This window comes from Ahaetulla prasina, chromosome 3 (assembly GCF_028640845.1).
Source record: "Ahaetulla prasina isolate Xishuangbanna chromosome 3, ASM2864084v1, whole genome shotgun sequence".
Classification (NCBI taxonomy): Eukaryota; Metazoa; Chordata; class Lepidosauria; order Squamata; family Colubridae; genus Ahaetulla; species Ahaetulla prasina.
This window is the reverse complement of record NC_080541.1, coordinates 81,654,107-81,677,463: the sequence shown is the minus strand read 5'-3', so window position 1 is coordinate 81,677,463 and position 23,357 is coordinate 81,654,107. Positions and strand designations below refer to the sequence as shown.

The following is a 23,357-nucleotide window of genomic DNA, read 5'->3' as shown; positions in this document are numbered from 1 at the left end:
CCAATTCTCGCCTCCCCACCCCGCCAAACTTTAGCTAATGTTGCAGCATAATAGGCTATGTAATCCTGATTAGATTTGGTGTTGATAGCCATTATGTTTTTTAGAATGCCTTCTATATGTTTTACAAGAACGAACAGTCTCTAGATAAAAAGTCTGTACCCTTGAGTTTTTTGAAAGCTCAATAGTGGCTTAGAAATTAAAGGGATGTCGGAATGCTGATAAAATAACCTTTTAGATCCTATTTGTGCTGATTCATCGAGTCTGCATTTGTGAATGACAACAGGACAACCTTGAAAGACCAAACAAAGACAGGCCACAAAATCAAGAGGCTATACACACAGTTTTAAACACATGAAAAATAAAATGCAGGCATTTCAAATTTCAAAACAAAGGGGGGGGGGGAGAAACTAGGCTACGGAAATAAAACAATAATTTTATAACAGAATACCTGATCTTTCATGTGTACTGAACAAAGTATCAGCAATAAAACCGTAGTTGATTGACGGAGGAAAGAGCCTATGTTTGAAACCTTTATTCAAGTAACCTGTGGGCAGGCATTTAAGCATGTTTTGTCTTTGCAATGGGAATGGGGTAGGGATGAGGGTGCTGCAACTCTTCCTTGAAGCTAACATTTGATAGCTTGCTCAAAATTTCCCAGCATCCCCTAATGTCCTCACCTTTAAGGACTATCTGCAGAAGAAACTCCATAATTGCACAAATGCTCTTTGGCAGTTCAGCAGGATCAATATAGCTTCCTTCTCCAGACTGAAAAATAACTTTTTGCACTATTTCTTGGGACTGAAAATATGTATATACATATGTATGTATGTAGGTCTTTGGTTATTCGGGTTTTCTCCCGCGTAAAATTGGAAGTGTCTTGGCGAAGTCTCATTCGTCATCTTCAGGCTTGCTCCCAGAAGCACAAAGCTGAAGCCTGAAGATGACGAATGAGACTTCGTCAAAACGTCGCCAAGATACTTCCAATTTTACTCGGGAGAAAACCCGAATAACCAAAGACCTACATACAAACACCCGCGCAAACCCCAGAAAACAAATATGTATGTATATACATATGTATGTATGTACTGAGTTTATACCACTTTTATGACTTTATATGTAACCCAAGGCACGAAACATACACAATATTCTTTCCTCTTCCTAATTTCCACACAACTCCTCCTCTGTGGGATAGGTTGGGTTGAAAGAGTGTGCAGCTTCAAGTCAACCAGCTGGCTTTCATATCTAAGGCAGGACTAGAACTTACAGTCTCTTGGTTTCAAAACTGTTGCTTAGCCACCAAACTGGCTCTCTATATGGCACTGTGCTGCACCAATGAAAATATTACACTCTAATAAATGATATCAATAGCCAAGAATCCATCTTGCAAAATAAAGGGCAGTTAAGTCCCCAAAAAGTTTTTCAATTTATAAACCAGCCAGTATTGATTAACTGAAACTTTCCGTTCTTTTCAATAGAAAAAGTGCTTGACACCTATTTTTTCTTCCTTAAAACGAAAGCTTTGTATACATCTTGCAGGCCAATGCAACAGAAAACTCGAAAAGCCTTATTTAATAAATGAGATTTTAAAAAGTAGATTTGGTTACTAAGAAGTTGAAGCCCTCACTCCCATTTGTCTCCCCATTAAAGTGTGATTTTAATATATCGTTTCAGATATGGATTCTGTTATTTCTCAATTTTTGAATAACATTTTCCAGGTTTCCTTAATTCCTCCCTCATTAAGGATGTTTTGAGATTACAGATGTTTTGATTTTACAGAGTTTCAGCCAGACTGGTAGACAGAAAACAGATTGAGGTTTACTACCACATCTGAGTGATTTTCAGTAATGTACAATTATGTATCATTAAGAGCAATAACTTCTACCCAAATTAGAATGTTGAAACAAATAAAGTTTGGCTAATCAGATATGAAATTTTGGTACAAAGTTTATTATTTAAGGGGGCTCAGAGCCAACCCCCTTGCTTTGCATTACTGATTCCAGTTCATAGATTTGGGGGTTCTAGTTAAAAAGACAAATCCAAGAAATCCATACTTGGCCCCAGACAACTAAGTAATGTAAGACCAAACAGAAATATAACACATCTTCCTTCTCTGCTGCCCAACCACTCCCAGAGCCATATTTTACTTATCTTTTCATGGGAAAAATCCAACATTGGGTTAGTAGAACCAAAACGTATATATTGTACCAAATTTGTATGTGGGAAATGACAACTTCAGTAAACCATTTCCTGGGAGCTATAACCTACACCACAATAGTATGGCACGATTAAACATTATGCACCAAACCTAAGGGGAAGTTGAGGGTTTATATATACAGTCACCAGACTTTAAGGTATCTTCCTAATCCAATTATCTTTTGTATGTTCTAAGCATTTTGCAGGTTGCCATGGACTGCTGACCTCATAAATCTGCAGCTAGACTCCCTAATACTCCTCGCTTTATAATCATGTGCACTTTAGCCTGTTTTATCTTTTTCTTTTCTTTTTTACGATGACTTGAGCAAAACCCCACCCTGATCTTTCACAGAGACCTTATAAATACATGTCCATTGTGTTGTCCTCCCTTCAGTAAGCACAGAGAGTCACATGAAAAACTGCTATTAGTAAAAAGAATAGATGGCATGATAGAAATTCTATCGGACTGGAAAGCCAAGTTTAAACCCTGTTCTTCATACAGGTAACTGTTCTTGGGTGGGGTGGAAACAGCAATTCGTTATTTAAAACTGTAAAGGCCAAGTTTCCAACCGAGTGGAGATTCTCAAGCACAACCTACAGGCCTTAACAGAAATGCCAGCACGTTTTATGATTTGCATAACCGTCTGTTATATAAGGCATACATACCAGCTTTCAAAGGCTTAAGTTATAAGCCATTGGCACTTTGTTCCTAAAGGACTCCTTTTCATTCTGTCACCAAACAGGGAGAAAACAGCAGCAAGCAGGACCTGAAAGGTCACTAGCTTATTAAATCTGACTCAAGAATGTGAAGATCTAATGACACATGCTCCTGACTGCACTATTTAAGATGCGCAAATAATGCAAACAAACATTTTCAGAAACCGTAAGATAATAGCTAAGTAAATAACTAAGAAGAAAGAAGCAAACTCTGAGCTGCTGTGCTTGGAAGGGGAGAAGGAGTGGGAAGGGGGTGTGAACATGTTTTTAATTCATATATTTCTCAAGTTATTTACATCATGCTGTATTGATTCTCTTTTGTTGGCTCATAACTTTATTTGTAAAATAAGAAGCACAGCATACCAACTGTAGGCAGAAATTAATCCAGGATCTACTATTAGATCTCAGGGTGATTTGCACTAAATTGTATACCTAATTCCCAATTATCTAACAATAGCAGCATCCAAAACCATTTGATCCTCCCTAATTGAGGATGGTGATAAAGAATGTTTGAATGGAGGAAGTGGGAATAGATTTTATCTAAAGAGACTTATGAGTTTAGTTCTGGTATGAGTTTTAATTTGTGAGCTGTCCCTGGCCTCACAACATTGGCAAAACACTTGTTTGTCTGAATTTGCATCTATCTGAACATGGCACCTTACTGTAATTTATACCCAACTCAAACAAATAGTAAGCCTAAAATGTTGAAGTATGCACCTCCTTCATCTCCAGTCATTTCTAATTTCTCTCAACAGTAAAAAAAATTATCCTGTTTTTTTTTTAATGTTCCAATCTTAAATAGCATCCACTAGGTGGAACACTTTGGTAAGATCGCTTTCATACAAACAAAATAATTCATATCAAATGCTGATTAAACTTATCTTAAATAATTTTCAGTGATGTACTTAAATTTATCCCTTGATAGGCAGACGGTGCCTCCCCTCAGTGGTGGGATTCAAATAAGTTAACAACCAGTTCTCTGCCTTAATGACCAGCTGGGTAGGCGTGACTCGGTGGCCATGTGACCCTGTGGGCATGGCCAACTCAACGTCACTCACGTGGATGGGCGCTTCACCTTAGCTGTTACAATGTAATAAGGGTTAACCAGAGAGGCAGTTTCTGTAAGCAGGGCAATAAAGATTAGGCTAGAAACACCACCAGAATGTTTCTTTCCTGCCTTCCTTACAGGATTAGTCCTGTAAAGTGGAAAAAACCAAAATAAGATTTCTTCCAACAACTGGTTCTCCGAACTGCTTAGAAAGTTAATAACCGGTTCTCCCGAATAGGTGCGAACTGGCTGAATCCCACCACTGCCTCCCCTCTATGGCAGGGGTGCAGTACGTTCACTCTAGCTTATGCATTGTCTTGTAGAGAGAAAAAGTCCTCAAAATTAAACACACATGGTTAGAACTGGACACAGATTCCTAAATTATCCAGTGCTGAGAACAAGAACACGGGTGGCAGCTAAAAACCTGCAAACCTGCAAACATCATATTCAGAAGGTTGTTTCTTTTGTTCTAATAATGGGAAAAGGTCTCTCCTCCTGTCTTTAACATATTTCTATATGTACATCCACTGAATTCCAGATACAGGTAGTCCTTGATTTACAAACACAAATGAGCCCAACATTTCTGTTGCTAAGTGAGTCAGTTGTTAAGTGATTTTTGTCCCATTTTACGAGCTTTCCTGCCACCGATGTCAAATGAATCCCTGCACTTGTTAAGTTAGTAACCTGATTGTTAAGCGAATCTGGCTTTCCCATTACTTTGCTTGTCTGAAGGTCACAAAAGCTGATCACATGACCCTGGGACACTGCAATCGTCATAAATATGAGTCAGTTGCCAAGCCTCTGAATTTTGATCACATGACCATGGGGATGCATGTCATAAGTGTGAAAAACTGTCATAAGTCACTTTTTTCAGTGCTGTTGTTAGTTTGAACAGTCACTAAATAAAATGTTATAAGCTGAGGACTACCTGTATAGATAGATGAAGCATAAACAACCGCAATTCAAGTGATACAAAGGAATCAAAAAGAACCAAGGGGTAAATTTACAATTTCTATTATTAAGTTATGAAATTTTCACATTTTCTGTCAATTTATTTCTATTTATTATTTCCATTTATCCTCTGCTTTTCTTACAGGAAACCGTGGCATGCTATAACTGCTTCTCTTCACAAGAATCCTGAGAACACTCTCACCAAGCCGAGTGAGAGGTGACTGCACTAAATAGCCTTTTCTCCCAAAACCAGATTCCCAGTCAGCTTTCTAATTTCATTCTACCACTCAACAAACCAAATCAAATATAAATAACTGGTTAATGATACTAAAACCATAGTTCCCAACAATCAATAATAGCTTTAATCCAAATAATTTTCTCCAACTTCCATATAAAACGCTACAAAAGCCAAAAACATCTTCTTAATAATACAAATATAGGATTTCTCATCATGTATTATCTTCAGCTGATGGAGATCTGGAATGCCAGGGAAGAAAAAACGGCAATCTGAAGATGGCTCTTGAAGATGCAGCAGAACAAAAAGCAGACCGTGGGCAGACTGGCTTTTTGTAATTCTTTATGGACAAGGAGAGAACTTAGGGATTGCCCAAAAATGCTTCACACAATTTCTCTTCATGAGGAGACTGCAAGATAGGTGTCTCCAGCAGGTTTAGAGCTCTAGTTGACAAGGGAATAAACTATTTTGCCCAAACCATAGGTGGTATCTTTAAAAGGATACTAGATTCACATTCTTCCCTTTCTGATCTCTTTTGAAAATTGCTTTTTAATTGCTTTTCAGATATTCAGAACTTTTGAATCAAAGAACAGTACTGGGTGAGGTTCCTTAAATCCTTAGTGAAATAACTTATAAATACAAAGTTTAAGGGGCCTCTGGTGGCTCAGCAGACTAAGTCTGTCTGTTATTAACACAGCTGCTTGCAATTACTGCAAGTTCAAGTCCCACCAGGCCCAAGGTTGACTCAGCCTTCCATCCTTTATAAGGTAGGTAAAATGAGGACCCAGATAGTTGGGGGCAATAAAAGTTGACTTTGTATATAATATACAATTGGATGAAGACTATTGCTTAACACATTGTAAGCCACACTGAGTCTTCAGAGAAGGGCGGGATATAAATTCAAATTTTTTAAAAAAGGACTTTTTAAAAATCTGGATAAACAACACGGGGATGATTAAAATTTTAATTTTAGAAAGTTGCAAACACCCACCTTTATAAAGGGTGAAGGTAATTTTGAAATAAGATTTTGTAATTAATTATAAGGAATTCTTTTTGGAAAAATGTTTTTGTTTTTAATTCTTAAAAACAATAAGATCCAACTTTAAAAATTGGACATCACAGAAAACAAGAAGCAATTAAGGATTACAATTAAAGGAAAAGAACATTAAAACTCAACATTAAAACTCATACAGAATGAAGCAAATATTTTAACATTGGACATACTGAAAGGAATTTTTGAACAATGTACTCAGAAGTTAATTTTAAGAACATCTGCCTCGTAGGTAGACTATGTATTCAAGCTGCTATGGAGAAACGAATATTATCTGATGTGATTGAAACTGATTTGAAAGTGCATTTAAAAATGACTAGCTAAAAGAATGACATGGAAAAAGGTGTTATACCAGACACAGAAAAGAAACTAGTTAATGTTTTATTATTTATTTATTTATTTATTTATTATTTAAATTTGTATACCGCCCTTCTCCCGAAGGACTCAGGGCGGTTCACAGCCAAGTAAAATGCACAATACATACAATTAAAATACTAATAAAAAACTTATTTAAATTGGCCATAATTAAAATTTGGAAGTAAAACCCATTTAAAAACCCATAACTTAAAAAACTAACCCAGTCCAGCGCAGATAAATAAGTAAGTTTTGAGCTCGCGGCGAAAGGTTCGGAGGTCCGGAAGTTGACGAAGTCCTGGGGGGAGTTCGTTCCAGAGGGCGGGAGCCCCCACAGAGAAGGCCCTTCCCCTGGGTGTCGCCAGACGACACTGTCGCGCCGACGGCACCCTGAGGAGTCCCTCTCTGTGAGAGCGCACGGGTCGGTGAGAGGTATTTGGTAGCAGCAGGCGGTCCCGTAAGTAACCCGGCCCTATGCCATGGAGCGCTTTAAAGACGTTCACCAACACCTTGAAGCGCACCCGGAAGGCCACAGGTAGCCAGTGCAGCCTGCGCAGGATAGGTGTCACTCGGGAGCCACGAGGGGCTCCCTCTATCACCCGCGCAGCTGCATTCTGAACCAACTGCAGCCTCCGGATGCCCTTCAAGGGAGCCCCATGTAGAGAGCATTGCAGTAGTCAGGCGAGGCGTCACAAGGGCGTGAGTGACTGTGCACAAGGCATCCCGGTCTAGAAAGGGGCGCAACTGGCGCACCAGGCGAACCTGGTGGAAAGCTCTCCTGGAGACGGCCGTCAAATGATCTTCAAAAGACAGCCGTGCATCCAGGAGAACGCCCAAATTGCGCACCCTCTCCATCGGGGCCAATGACTCGCTCCCGACAGTCAGCCGCGGACTCAGCTGACTGTACCGGGATGCCGGCATCCACAGCCACTCCGTCTTGGAGGATTGAGCTTGAGCCTGTTTCTCCCCATCCAGACCCGTCGGCTTCCAAACACCGGGACAGCACTTGATAGCTTCATTGGGGTGGCCGGTGTGGAAAAGTACAGCTGGGTGTCATCAGCGTACAGCTGGTACCTCACACGAAGCCACTGATGATCTCACCCAGCGGCTTCATATAGATGTTGAACAGAAGGCGAGAGAATCGACCCCGCGGCACCCCACAAGTGAGGCGCCGCGGTGACCTCTGCCCCCGTCAACACCGTCTGCGACCGGTCGGAGAGATAGGAGGAGAACCACCGATAAACGGTGCCTCCCACTCCCAATCCCCAACCGGCGCAGCAGGATACCATGGTCGATGGTATCAAAAGCCGCTGAGAGGTCTAATAGGACCAGGGCAGAGGAATAACCCTATCCCTGGCCCTCCAGAGATCATCCACCAACGCGACCAAAGCCGCCTCAGTGCTGTAACCGGTCGGAAGCCGGACTGAACGGGTCCAGATAGACAGTTTCCTCCAGGTGCAGGGGAAACTGATATGCCACCATATTTCTACAACCTTCGCATGAGCGGGTTGGAGACCGGACGATAATTACCTAAAACAGCCGGGTCCAGGAAGGCTTCTTGAGGAGGGCCTCACCACCGCCTCTTTCAAGGCGGCCGGAAAGACTCCCTCCAACAAGGAAGCACTCGTAATCCCCTGGAGCCAGCCTCGTGTCACCTCCTGAGTGGCCAGCACCAGCCAGGAGGGGCACGGGTCCAGTAAACACGTGGTGGCATTCAATCTACCCAGCAACCTGTCCATGTCCTCGGGAGTCACAGGGTCAAACTCATCCCAAACAACATCACCAAGACCGCCTCAGATACCTCGTCTGAATCGCCACAATTTTGGTCCAGACCGTCCCTAAGCTGAACGATTTTATCGTATAGATAACCGTTAAACTCCTCAGCACGTCCCCGCAACGGGTCATCCCGCCCCCCCTGGTGAAGGAGGGAGCGGGTCACCCGAAACAGGGCAGCTGGGCGGTTATCTGCCGACGCAATGAGGGAGGAGGCGTAGGAACGCCTCGCTTCCCTCAGTGCCACTAGGTAGGTCCTAGTATAGGATCTAACTAGTGTCCGATCAGCCTCTGAACGGCTGGACCTCCAGGAACTCTCTAGGCGTCTTCTCCGGCGTTTCATCCCCCTCAGCTCCTCGGAGAACCAAGGAGCCGGTTGGGATCTGCGCCGGGTCAGAGGCCGCAAAGGCACGACACGGTCTAAAGCCCCAGCCGCAGCCGGCTCCCAGGCTGCAGCTAGTTCCTCTGCCGTGCCGTGAGCCAGACCCTCAGGAAGTGGCCCAAGCTCCGTCCGAAACCTCTCTGGGTCCATCAGGCGCCTGGGACGGTACCACCGTAATGGTTCCGTCTCCCTGCGGTGTTGGGTAGCGGTCAGAAAGTCCAGGCGAAGGAGAGAGTGATCTGACCATGACAAAGGTTCAATGACTATTTCCTTTAAGTCCAGATCTCTCAACCACTGACCAGAGACAAAAATCAGGTCCAGTGTGCCTCCCCCGATGTGAGTGGGGCCATCCACTACTTGAGTCAGGTCCAAGGCCGTCATGGAGGCCAAGAACTCCCGAGCTACTGTCGATGACGAGCCGGCAGATGGCAAGTTAAAGTCCCCCATGACTAAAAGTCTGGGGGTCTCCACTGCCACCCCGGCAAGCACCTCCAGGAGCTCGGGCAGGGCAGCTGTCACGCAGCAAGGAGCCAGGTACGCGACCAGCAAGCCCATCTGACATCTATGACCCCACCTCACAAAGAGGGATTCACACCCGGCAATCTGAGGTACAGTGGTCTCCCTCGGCTCTAGACTCTCTTTAATAGCAACCGCCACCCCTCCACCCCTACCCTGGGCCCTCGGCTGATGGAATGCACGGAAACCCGGTGGGCACATCTCGACCAGGGGCACACCCCCTTCAGTGCCCAACCAGGTCTCCGTAACGCCTATAATATCCGCGGCACCCCCCTGAATCAGATCATGTATTAGGGGGTGTATTATTAATTATTTTAATAATTAAAAGGAATGTACAACCAAGAGAGTGACATGGATAAGTTTCAAAAGAGACTTGTGTAAACTTTGAAGAATCTTGTGAGAAAGAAAAAATGAAAAGAAATCAAGTTCTCGGCCGTTATTTGATTATAAAGATTTTAGAAGAAAATGAAAAGAATATAAAATTGGTTTATTTGATCAAGGTTAAAATAGATCTAACACGTAATGATCAGGGTTGAAATGACAAGATTTTAAGGATTTTTTTCTTTCTTTTCTATTTTTCTTTCCTTTTTTCTCCATACCTATTTTTCCTTTTTCTTTTAGGGTTTGCATCATTGTGAATTGTAATTCTAATAAAATTAGAAAAATAGGATGAGTGGGATCCAAGACATTTAGAAAACACTAAGTGAGTCCTCATTATTGTACATATATGCTGCAACAAATCTCATTACAATTTAAAATTTGTAAACTACTATCAGGCATGTCTGCTTTGATCACCTATCTAATCAGATAGATAATCTAGAACCAATGACAACTATCTTGGTCCCTATCTCCTTGTTAATTGCTGAATACAAATTCCTCTCAAGGCCAAACTAAACACTGCAGCAACACAACCTATGCATCACCGAATCCAAAACTTGTGATTTCCTATGCTGAACAGATAAGCCGCTGAAATCCCAGCACTGGGCAGACAAGAATGTTGAACATTTTTCTGTCCCTTGCTGTCTGCTAGGGAAATATTATATTTCATCTGAGAACTTCACCTGAAGCAAAAATTAGGTAAGATGAGAAAGAGCAAGATTTGACACAGAACCCTCTTGCCTGTCTGTGAGACTTTCAATGCTCCCACCTCTCCTGAATAGGAGGGAAACTCCCACAACAGACTTAAGTTAGTCAAGGTGTTAACATCTAATTGAATTGGTCTATGGAGATTCTCAGTCATCCAGGTCATGGTTGTTCCAAAGAGGCTTTTTTCAAAGACAACTGAACTTTCTGGTTTTTCTTTGAAGATGTTTCGCTTCTCATTCAAGAAGCTTCTTCAGCTCTGACTGGATGATGAGGATTGGCTGGTGGGGAAGTCCAGTTGCCTCTTGAAAAAAGCACTTTGGGACATCTAATTGAATTCCTCAGGTCCTGAAAAGTCTTCTAAAGCCTCACTGATTCCTCTAAAGGCCCAAAGCAAAAAGGAACACAACTTATCTTTAAATTCTGGAACAACCTAAAAAAGCTACCTGTGCTATCATGAGCTCCAGCATCACTTTCTTTAGACTGGGGGATAAGCCCGTTTCTTCTCAGACAGTAGTTGGCAACTCCATGTTTGCGTAAGAGGTGGCGTTCACAGTTAGATTTGGTAGAAAAGAAGGCATCACATTTTTGACAAGGGAAGGGCTTCTGACCTGAATGAAGCAGGGAAAAAAAACATATTTATCTTTTTTTTTTCTAATGTATCAGAGGAGCTCCTTGTGTTTTCCTATTCCTTCAACTTAGTTTGAACAACTTTGACTCAGCTCAGTCCTAAATCGATTCATTTTTTTAAAAAAGGTCCCTAATAACTCTGAAGCACTTTACTTCCCAAGTAGCACGCTCAAGATTCCAGTATAGCCATACATAAAATAACCTAAGAAAGATAGACTGACTCTGAAACCCCAAAACTCTGAGAGTTCTTCAATATAATTGCCTGAAAAATCATATGGACTTAATAGCAAATAACTATTTTGAGATGTTTGGTATCAGTGCAATACACTGTAATCAGTTGTTCACACTACACAAATCCAAAAGGAAATATATGATTAGCTGCAAATGATCATAGCTTCTATGGCCATCTACAAGGTCATGGGCTTGATAAAATAAGAGGCAACTACAGAACTGGCTTGCAACCTTCCCTTGGCATTTAAACTCATCCACAAGCTTCCATCAGTTACGTAAAGGGAAGATTCTTTCATTTCACACGTTTAAGTCCCCAATATAATTTCCATGGTGCCATGTGTCTAATTAGAACACTCCATAATATCAAAGGGTAAACCTCACTATTCAATCTACCTGCAAGGAATGAGTTCTGAGCTCAAGGGGAAAAAAAATGTTCATGACAAAATTAGAGACAAGGCGATACAAACACATGATTAATTCATTTTATAAAGTAAAATTCCAAAGAGATAATGTATGTGATAGAGGAAAAAATAAGGCATAGGGCACGGAGAAACAAGATGCTTCAGAAAAGTTAACTATCAGAATTGTTACTACCTCTGGCCATTTCTACAGCAAGTAAAAGGCTTAAAAGCTAGCTGCCTAAGGAAGGACACAATTCCTCGTAGTTGCATGCAGCTTCAATCAATACACACACAGCTATAAAAACAAACATTAGAGGGCAGAACAAAATTCTCTCCTAGTCAAGTCATCAAAATACAATTTGCAATGCCAGCTGGGCTTCATAAGTACAAAAACATACAACTAGTCATGCCATTCAACCATGCATAAAGGTAGCCTCTAATAATCTTGAAACCCCAAAAGAACATGAGGCAAGAAAAAGAGAATAGTGGAATATCACAAAACAGAAAGCAGGAATGAGTCAGAGTGTCAAAATACTTTTTTCAGGTGTACTTCAAGCATTACAACCTCTCAAGAGTCTTCCTAATCACTACTCGGGTAGTAGGAATTTTCACAGTTCATTAATGGACATTTTTTTCAGATACGCACATAAGCCTCTGGGAACAGATAATTTTAGAAAATAAATACTACGTTATTTAATCTCAAAAAAGCCCATGTTACCATATTGTGCAATAGGTCCAAATAAAAGTCTCAGTATGGTCTGTATTAAATAATAATGCATTAGGCCAGTGATGGCGAACCTTTTCACTACCGAGTGCCCATACCAGAATGTGCGTGCATGTGTGTGCATGTGCGCATGCCAGAGTGCCGGACCTTGAACACCAGCTGGCTGGCATGCGCATGCCTGGTTTTTGGCTGTTTTGGGGGCCATTTTCAGGCCGTTTTTGGGGGCTGTTTTCCGAAGACCAGCTGGCCGGAAATGCATGCCAGAAACTCACAAGAGCAGCTGGTGATGGTGCGTGTGCCCCCAAAGAAGGCTGTGTGTGCCACCTCTGGCACATGTACCCTAGGTTCGCCATCATGGCATGAGGCCAATTATGAGAAACCTACGCCAGCATTCACCTACATCCAACAACAATTATTCTCAAAAGTATGCCCCATTTTTCTGCAATTTTCTGAAGGTTGTAGAGGCCACATAAGGATGAGATGTCCTCTGGAACCTTTAGGAGTTGTGCGAGAAGGCCATGCTCTTACATGGCCTTTGAAGCCTCCAAAAATCACACGAGAATGGGGTGTGGATTGTGCAATTTCCCAAGGCTGTAGAGGCTGTGGAAAAGTCTTCCCGAAAGTTGCTTCAAGAATGAAGGTCTTGTGCAACCCAGAGCAGCTTTTGGGGAGATTGCACAGGCCTGAACACCATTTAAAAATAAGGTCCTGTGGAGTATTAGGCCATGGGTATAATCATGCCTTGGAGAACAGTACTGGGTGGCTTTTTGAGTGGCATTAGTGGAGCTAGGGCTGAAGCTGAGGCCTGGTTCTTGACTTTAGGCCCAGCCTCAGGGCTACCACCAATTGCTGCTGTTCATGGAACCCTAGATTTGGAGGGGGGGGCGGAGAAATAAAGAATTGTTTGTTTTGTTTGGGGAGGGGAGGGGAGGGGAGGGGAGGGCAAGACACGCCAGCAAAATCAAGTTAGGCATTTTCTGAATTTTTGACACACTGAGCCCAAAAGGCTTTGGCTGGTCTCTAAACATGGTGGCCTTAAACGGTCATAATCTTCCATTGGCAATTAAAGGAACTGGTTTTGTACAATTCGAAAGTGCTAAGATTGTGAACCAGAAATCAAAGCCTTTTTATTTTCCGTTTAACAGCTTTTTCCTTTAAGGAAAAAAAAAAAACCACCCACAAAATCTTGATACTGGAGCAAGAGCTACTGTGGGAATTTTCTCATTGCACTGTGACATTTTAGAAATGTTTTCTAAGTTTGAATTTGTCATTTTCTTCCTCCCCGCCCCATTCTGCTGCACAAGCAAATGAATCAACACTGAGAAATAGGTGATCATAACCACAGTGGAGTCAATGACAGATATTTAAGGATAATCCAGGCTGTGTGGTAGACATGGAGGGCTTGCTCTGATTTATTCATCATTACACCACCATTACAAGAAAAAATAGAAACAAATAAAAAGAGGTGGGAAACAATGAAATTAAATTGATGGAGGGAAAGTTAATGTACTGTATTTTGTTGTAATTGTATGAAATCCCAGCTTCGGTGAGTAGCAGTTAATACTGAAGTTACCACAGGTAATGTGGTACACATTATGACACAATAACACAAATATATGGCAGTGCTCAATTCATTCATCAATTGTACATATTATCAAGATTTGGTTGGTATGTAGTGTGGACAGTCCCTTCCCTTTGTCAGACAAGCATTCTTCTGAATGTTCTGGGCCTTTGGCATGAACATTGAATTTATACCTGGTGTTGTTGTTGTTGTTGTTTTGTTGTTGTTGTTGTTTTTGAGGGGCGGGGCTTCTGAAAAGGAGGGAAAAATCACACAAAGCAAATATTCACATGGAGCTTATAGGAGGGATTGTTTGCAAAGCCAAGAAGAGGGATTCATACTGTTCTTAAGCCTGCTATTGCAGCGTTGACCCAGCTGAATGAATTCACCAGCTTGCCAAGCATTGCAATACCCAAGTTCTCCTAATTTGAATGGTATTAATAGATTCAGCATGTTACAGTAACATCTAATGTACAGAATATATTTCTACTCAATAAATTCAGTTCAGATTTTTTCCAAATGCTCAACACCTACTATTACACATTATACACTTATTATTAGCAATAGTGTTCATTTTTATCAAGTTTATATCTCAACACAATCTAAATGAATGCTCATTAGGTTAAAGCAAATAGGTATTTATGAAAAATAGCTTCACCCATGAACAATAAACCGTTCATATTCCCCTTCCTTTGCTATACTGCATCCCAGAGGGTGTTTCATGCTATGAGAAAGTCTACTAATACTTAGCCCTTTTAATGCACGTCGAAGTATGAACTATGGGGTTTTTTTTTAAAGTGACAGAGCCAGCCAACAAGTTCTAGACAATACAGTTTAAAACAATGAGTTAAATCAACAAAGAGATTATTCAAGGAGGCTGTAATTAAGTTTTTAAAAATGACCTCGGTCGTCTATGAGTTCAGTGATAAAGACTAAATTGGCAGAAGTTATCATCTGAGCAGGCAACCCAAAGACAACTGCTGCTATTAAATTGCACCTTTTTTATTCAGCCTCTAAACAAAGCCAAACATCAGGAATGGTGAAGCCATATTTTTCAAGGAAAAGGCTAAGACTTTTGGTTAGCGTGATTCATCTCATTCAGGAGTAAGCAGCTACTTTGAGTCAAGGACTGTTAATCATCCTGGCTTGATTCCAATTTGGGAATTTCGTCTTTTGTGCCACTACTGGTGACAAATATTTTAGTATTATTCTCCTATTGCTGTTACCCAACACTAAACTTCTCCCATTCTTGCAAATAGGTTTAATTCCTTCCTGTAGATTTTATCCTTTCTCTATGACAGCACCATAAAAGGAAACAAGATTGGCGAAGATGCTAATTCTGTGATTCCCTCATTTGAGACAAAGCAAGCACCTACACTGGGTGCTTTAAGCAGGCCAACTGCTCTGGCTGCCCCACACAGCTGTCCTTGAAAATGGTGGGAGAAATACTATGTATGAGCAATGCATTTTAATAATTAATCACTGTCTTCAATACCAATCTGTTGCCCTTTATTATTTGCAAATTTCAACAGCCTAGTCAATCCACAAGTGTCCCTGTTGCCTCTAACACTGAATGCTCTAAAATATCAAAACAGAAAACAACTGTTTGAATTCAGAATTAATAAGATGAGGGAATATATTTAAGATGGCAAGATAAGAAGTATGGGGGGGAGATAGGTGGAAAAGGGCATAACAATATTCATAAAGCTAACAGGCAGCATTTGCCAGCAATACATGAATCATAGAAATTTAACAACATTACTTAACTGCAAACAGATTTGCAAAAACAAAACTAGTTAGTGTATTTTTCACACACTCTTAACCACAATAGTGATTTTTTTTTTCTTTTACCAAAGCCAAATGTAATAAAGAAAGATCCCTATCTTAGAATTTGGAAGCTAAGTTTAAATGAACAAAAAGCTCTGATGCTATTTATTAAAATAGAGACCCATATAAAGAAAGACACAAAAGAAGTAGATGTATGTCTCTTTCTCCCTTTCATCTATGCTTAAGGAGAGTCAATAGAAAGGCATTTTTTTCCTCACTGTGGCTTTCAATTCAAGAATTGGATACATCAAAAATCAGAGCACGTCTAGTCGTTGAGTGAGAGCAAATTTTAGATATTCTGCATGGGGCAGAATATTCTTTTTAGTAATTTTCTGCAAACCTCATAGATATTAAAAGTTAATGCAAGTTTTGTCAGCAATTCCTTTAGAACAGGTGTGGGGAATGATGGCCCTTTATGACTTGTGGACTTCAACTCCCAGAATTCCTGAGCCATGATAAGCAACTTCTAATGAAGGCAATGAAGACAGGAGGAGCAGAAAGGAGCAGCACTTGGCCTTCTTTCCTGTATTGTTATTCCAAATGCTGCTCAATATTTTTCTTTTTTCCACTGTATTGAAGTGTAGAAGGAAGCAATGTTTAAGCCTCACAAATGGAAAAACTGATAAGGGAAACAAATCTGACAGCAGGAAAACAGAAGATGTACTCTTCCCTTCTGCTGTTTCTTTCCTCCCAATCTATTTAACCCAACCTTTGCTTTCCCAACTTTTCCCAACCTGGATCCTCCAGATAACCTTGGCATATACTTCCCATTATCTCTAACGCCTGATGAAACTAAGTTATGGAGTGGATTAGAGTCAATTATTTATTTATTTATTATTTATTTATTTATTTGTTCGTACTTTTATACCGCCCTATCTCCCTAGGGACTCAGGGCGGTTTACAGCCAAATTAAAACATAAATATATACAGAATAAAACATTAATTTAAAAAACTTATTCAATAGGCCGAATATTTAAAATAGAAATATAAATAATAAAACCCCATTAAAACCAAATTTAAAAATTAAAAATTCTAGTCCAGTCCTGCGCAAATAAATAGATGTGTCTTAGAGGTCAAAACCCTATAGCTACTCTAGTTGACAAGGAGGGAGAATTAAGTCAGAAATCCTCACTTATCTATCATTAAAAAAAAAAAAGAAGATTCTACAGAATGAATTTAGGGCATAGCAAAACTACTTCTGCAATACTGTAGACCTTCCAGTTTTGCATTTTGTCAGAAAACAAAAATCCTTATACTCAGAGCAGTAGTTAGAGGTTAAGAGATTAAGTTGCCACAGTAGAGTTTGGCACTGTAGCCATGAGTCCTGGGTTCTCCCACCCCCAATACACTCTACCCTGTTTGGCTGCCGCAAATCATAGTCTGTCATGCTCAAAATAGAAAACTGGGCTGTAAATCAGGATTTGATCTTACAAGTACAAGGAACAACCCTCTAGCATGAGGTCAGCTGCTGTTAATCCATGCAAATAGAGGGGAGGAGGAGCGTGTTGTCTGGTTGATTGTGTGTAGTTCAGTTATGTTCTGCTGCTGTTCTATAACAGTTGAAGTTACCTACGATTTTCACCACCAGGCTGGGCTTCACACATTTGTTTCTATTTCTTTTAACTGTTAGCCACCCAGAGTCATGTATAAGGGATGGACGGCTATATAAATTTACCAAATTAAATGATGTGGTGCACAAATATAGTGCGCAGTCATACATTTTCCAATTTAAAAACAAAACAAAACAGGGTGTCCCCGGAATGGTGTAATAGAAGGTAAACTTATCAATACACTAAAGCTGGCAGATTTTCCTGGCAATTCCTTTTGGATGTAACGAATGAATGATGGTTTTCCCTCTAGATCCCTCTCGGTCAGTCAGCTAAGATTCCTGTGAAGCGTAATCTGCTCTTCCCTAACCCACCCACCTTCCCACCCACCCACCCCCGGCCATTTTGTAAGAGCTTTCTTACCTGTATGAGTGAGCATGTGCCTCTGCAAAGAACTTGCCCAGGGGAAAATTCTAGGGCAGTGGGGGCACTTGATTTTCTGAATGCAGTTTGAGTAGGCATTTCGCTTTCCACGCAGGAGTTTGTCTTCAACAGCCTCTCTCTCTTCCTCGCTAGCTCCGTTTTTATCAGCCGCTTCTTTAAAGTCTGCAGTCGATTGTAGAAATGTGCTAAATTTATTGGTGTCTGTGGTTGCCAGCATTTTCTCTATGCTGGCAAACTCCCCACTTGATTCCAAGTCCAGACCGCTGCTTGCTTTGGGCTTGTTTTTCGTGCCTTTCTTTCTGCCTCTTTTCTTTACCGATCCAGACTTCGAGGATTTCTGGGACCCCGTTGGACTGCTGGTGCTCTTCGTTAAGTCACTGGGAGTGTTAGTATCTGTCTGGATAGCGGCTAGGAGAGTTGCTTTAGGACTGGGACTTCCTAACTTTTCAGAGGTGGTAGAGCTGCCAATGGCCACCTTGGGGACAGAGTCTGAGACTTCTGCTTTGAGCAAAGCCGGAGCAGAAGCCACAGATGAAATAATCTGTGCAATGGAAGCGAGGGGTGGCAGCTCTTTCGTTGCGAGAGGTTTTGGGAGGAGAAGCGGCGGTTTGGGCCTCAAAGGCCTCAGCAAAACCGAGTTCCCCAAGAGTCCTGGAGAAATTATTGGGACAGTCAAATGAAGTGGTCCCTTCAGTGGTTGGGAATGTCTGAGAGCTGTGTTTTCCAGGTTGCCGTTAGCTGGAGGAGGCGGTAGACAGCCTTGCAGTTTCTCGTCGTGACCATCATGGAGCTCTTGCTTCTTATCCTCACTCATTCTACCCTCATCACTGTCCTTTTTTGGAGGCTTGGGAATTGACAGATCAATGGGCTCCATGGAACTGTCGTAGAGAGAGGACCCGAATGGGTTCTCTTGCTTGACCAGTACAGAATTCAGGGTTTTGTTCTTTTGTGAGAAATCTAAAGGCTCATCAAAATCCATCTGGAAGTTATTTGCAGTTTCAAGTTTGATCGATGCATGAGAGGGAGCCCCCCTTAAAAAGCCATTCTGCGATTCTAGGAAAGGTGACACAGATTTGCAATCCAGATAAGTGCTTTCTTCCAGTAACACAGGGTCAGGCTGGCTTTCTGGAGGAGTGCAGTCCACGGCCAGCACATAGCTCTCGATCTCCCGCTCCTGGATGTGCAAATGCTGCTTGAGGATATGATGAATGCAGTTCCGCTTGGCTGAGAAGGCAGTGCCGCACTCCTTACATTCAAATGGCTTCTTCTTCTGGCAGCTGCTATGTGTCCTCATGTGGACACGGAGGGCACGGTAATGTTTAAGGTCCTCCCCGCAGAATTTGCACACCGTGTCTGGGGAGCAGAAAGCATCGACCATCTCGGCCGCATTGCTGGCCACATACTCAATATTCTTCTCGATCTCCTTTCTAGTTGTTTTGAGGTGTTTCTTGCGCAGGTGCCTTTCGCAGTTGGCTTTCACCGTGAAAGGGTAGTGGCAGATCTTGCAGATGTACGGCCTCTCCCCACTGTGCGTCCTCAAGTGCCGGATCAGTGCTGCCTTGTCGGCTGCAATGTAGTCACAGATGTTACACTGATAAGGGGAGATACCTAAGTGAGAACGGATATGAGCTCTTAAGACTCCAGAGAACGGGAACACTTGCTCACAAAAACGGCATGGATACAAAACTTTCCTCATAGCTGGGGTTTTCTTGTTTGGGGTTCCAGTCATGATGGCCTTGAAGTCTCGCTCGGTCACCTCCTGTTTTATTTTTGTCCCCATTGTCAAAGGCAAAAGGGCTTCTATGATGCTGTCTTGCTCCAGCTGAGTTTTCATTTCATGTTGACCCAAAGATTCCGGCTTAGCCTGGGGAGAAGGACTGGAGTTTGTTCTGGATTTATTGTGTGTGAGGGAAGAATCTGAAGTTGATTCTTGGTCTGGGGTTTTGACCATTTTGGGTGGTACTGGAGGAAGGCTTGGGCTGATACATCCTGGCGAGGCTTGCTGAGTGTTGACCAATGGAGGTGGTGTTGAACTTGCTACAACGGTCCTAGGGGCTACCAATGGCTTTGGCTTTAATGGAGGCATATGTTTGAATATGGATGGGATGGGGATATGAGATGCCTTAGACAGCGGTGGGAGGCTGATTTGTGGAGTCGCTGAGGACGCCATCTTTAGGATCTGCTGGATATCTGCTAATTCACCAGAAATGGGTTTAACAACAATGCTATTGTCAGGCTGGATTATGAAGCCTTTCTGGAAAGGCTGTAGTGAGAGTAGCTTCATATTTTCTTTTGTAGGGGGAAGGACTGAAAAGGGGCCTCCCACAGAAGCACCCTCCAGAGGGGATAGGTTCAACTGGTTATCACTTCCAGGTTCCTGAGGTAGGTTACATTTCAGTGTTCGTAGCTGCATTTCTTGGACCTCATCATCTAGCACAAGATCCTCCTGCTTGACAGATTCAATGTCTTTGGTATGCTGCAGCCCCAAGGATGCCATGTAAGCTTTTAGGTCTGCGTCCTCTGAGTGCAGGTTGTGCACTTCTCTTCCCTGATCGGTTGCGTGGGTGTCTTTGTGCAGCTTGAGCGCTGAGAGCATGGGGAATGCCTTGTTGCATACATCACAGATATAGCGATGATAATCACTGGTGCATCTCCGCAGGTTTGTTTCACACCAAACCTAGGAGACATCACAAGAACACACATGAGCATTAAATTATCCACAAAATCCAAAGGTCAACAGCAGCCAGTTTTTTCTGCAACTGAAACCGATTCCAAGCGACCGATGCTCCAAATATTTAGTTCCCAATTCGCTTCTAAATTAAATAGAAAAGGAAGTATGGATATTACACAATCAGCCAGGTCAATTGAACAAATTACCTGAGAAATGCGAGGAAATTTCCTACAAGAAAAGTCCGTGAAGCCCAAATCATGGAAGCCGGCAGGAATTGAAGGATTGTTCTGAATATAAGGCTTTCCAGTTGAGTCCTTTGGAAGTTGTTTATGAATAACTGCATTATGCCGCAACAACCCCCGGTGTGTGCGGAAGGTAATGCAGCAGACATCACACCTAGAGGAGGAAAAGAGCACAATTACTTATGAAAAAGATACATAATCACACCATTGGTATCAGTCCAAACAGAACACTGTTTCTTACCATTCTCTTTCCTTGTAAAAACAGAGCTAGTATCATAATGGAAAACCAGATGCTAAAAAGTTCCTATAACCAAGGCAAGTAACCGTTGCTTCTGGATAACCAAGATGATCATCTCCCAACAGGATTTGTTGGCTTTGACTTAGCATGACATGTGAATCTATCTATAATTCATGCCATGCTTGGTTTATGGCAGTGAGGCTCAGTCAGAGATCCCCAGGCTATGTATAAGTCCTGTCTAAAAGTGGTTACCAAATTGTGAAGTTTATATGATATAGAGTGCAAATTATTAAAAATAATAAAAAAATAATTAAAAAAGTACGCTGACGATACACAGCTGTACTTTTCCACCCCGGGCCACCCCAACGAAGCTGTCGAAGTGCTGTCCCGGTGCCTGGAAGCCGTACGGGTCTGGATGGGGAGAAACAGGCTCAAGCTCAATCCCTCCAAGACGGAGTGGCTGTGGATGCCGGCACCCCGGTACAGTCAGCTGCAGCCACAGCTGACTATTGGGGGCGAGTCATTGGCCCCAATGGAAAGGGTGCGCAACTTGGGTGTTCTCCTGGATGGATGGCTGTCGTTTGAAGATCATGTGACAGCCGTCTCCAGGAGAGCTTTTTACCAGGTTCGCTTGGTTCGCCAGTTGCGCCCCTTCCTTGACCGGGATGCCTTATGCACGGTCACTCATGCTCTTGTCACCTCTCGCTTGGATTATTGCAATGCTCTCTACATGGGGCTCCCCTTGAAGTGCACCCGGAGGCTCCAGTTAGTTCAGAATGCAGCTGCGCGGGTGATAGAGGGAGCCGCACGCGTTTCCCATGTAACACCACTCCTGTGCAGGCTGCACTGGCTGCCTGTGGTCTTTCGAGTGCACTTTAAGGTTTTGGTTACTACCTTTAAAGCGCTCCATGGCTTAGGGCCAGGGTACTTACGGGACCACCTACTGTTACCACACGCCTCCCACCGACCCGTAGGCTCACACAGAGAGGGACTTCTCAGGGTGCCGTCCGCCAAGCAATGTCGGCTGGCAGCCCCAGGGGAAGGTCCTTCTCTGTGGGGGCTCCTACCCTCTGGCTCCAATCCCCCTAGCTTGCGCCAATTGCCTGACCTTCGGACCTTTCGCCGCGAGCTGAAGACGTATTTGTTTATTTGCGCGGGACTGGCTTAAATTTTAAATTTTAATATTTTAATAGGGATTGAATTTTAATTTATATTTAATACAAATTTTAGGGGTTTTTAGGTCTAAATATTTTAAATTTTGCCAATTATCTAATAAGTTTTTTAATCTCTGTTTTAGTTGTAAATTGTCATTGTTTTATATTGGCTGTAAACCGCCCTGAGTCCTTCGGGAGAAGGGCGGTATAAAAATCTAATAAATAAATAAATAAAATAAATAAATTTAAAAAATAGGGAGAAATCACGGTAACTGTATTCAACATGTCAATTAACTTACAATTAATTTTAATGTGTTTTAATTTAAAATACAGATTTTTTGCCTTGACCCCACCCAGGTATTGTTCCTGCCTCTGTTAAATTCAATTGTTTTAATGGTGCGATGTTTTACATGAATCCAATCACATCAGGTCAGAAAACAGCATTCTAAACTCAACACCTGTTGCCATGATTGCAGATGGAAACCTGAAGTCACAGTTGCAGAGCGAGAAGTAGTCACCCAAAAACATCAACCAGACACACTTCATTTCAACACACGGCTCCTCCCAAGACCTCCCACTTACTCTCTGGCACCTTGTTTCTACATCTCACCCGAAAAACAATAAGGGTCATTGTGAGTGGACTCCAAAGGCATGAAAGATGAAAACAAGGATATAGCCTTTGGGCTTTTAAGGTCTCTCCTGAGAATCCCACTTGGGAGCATCAAACAGCTGGAACGAGGCCATTCCAGAGAAAAGAGCAATAAACTATGTAACAGCAGCCAGCTAGAGGAAGATAGCAAACCACCAGGGAAATATTAACCAATTATCTTCTCTGCTGATAGAGACATACTGAAAATACTGTAAAAAGGGGGCTCTTACTTTCACACTAATGCTAAGATTGACCAAGGAGAAATAATTATAAACTCATCCTGAACACAACACTTCAGCTTTGCAAATAAATCCACAGAAATCTTAATCCAGGATGACTTTTCAAATTACTAGTTTAATTCTCCCAAATATCTGTACCGAAGTACTGCGCCTAACAATGGGTTCGTCAACATTTAGATTTCACTTTGAGCAGTGAAATGTCTCTGTTACCACTAAGGATATAGATGAATTAGCTTAAATGCCGTTTGATGGAATTTTATGATCCTATTCCCAGTAAGAATCAATGTCATACTAACTGCAATAAAGGCCAGGAAATATAAACAACTTTGTACAGAGTTCTACTATTAATTCTTGCAATAGACGTGAAAAGGATATAATTAAAACCAGGCTATTCATAAGCATTTATGGACAGTATTTTTAAGGACCAATTTTGAGACTCTATTGAATTTTAAAGAAGTACCTTTTTATACACAAGTTGGCTGTGTCAATGGAGAAA

The 23,357-nt window shown here is 42.0% G+C and overlaps 1 protein-coding gene across 11 annotated transcripts in view; it reads right to left on the bottom strand.

Moving 5' to 3' along the window:
• RREB1 (ras responsive element binding protein 1) overlaps nucleotides 1-23,357 on the bottom strand; it is a 190,428-nt gene that overhangs the window by 10,522 nt on the left and 156,549 nt on the right. For 10 of the 11 annotated variants that reach the window (XM_058175879.1, XM_058175885.1, XM_058175881.1 and 7 more), the window contains 3 exons: nucleotides 20,546-20,735; nucleotides 17,648-20,345; nucleotides 10,750-10,914 (listed from right to left, as the gene is read on the bottom strand). In XM_058175879.1, coding sequence (XP_058031862.1) covers nucleotides 10,750-10,914; nucleotides 17,648-20,345; nucleotides 20,546-20,735 — 3,053 coding nt within the window. The remainder of the gene's footprint in view (nucleotides 1-10,749; nucleotides 10,915-17,647; nucleotides 20,346-20,545; nucleotides 20,736-23,357) is intronic. The other variant, XM_058175888.1, reaches the window with a different exon arrangement.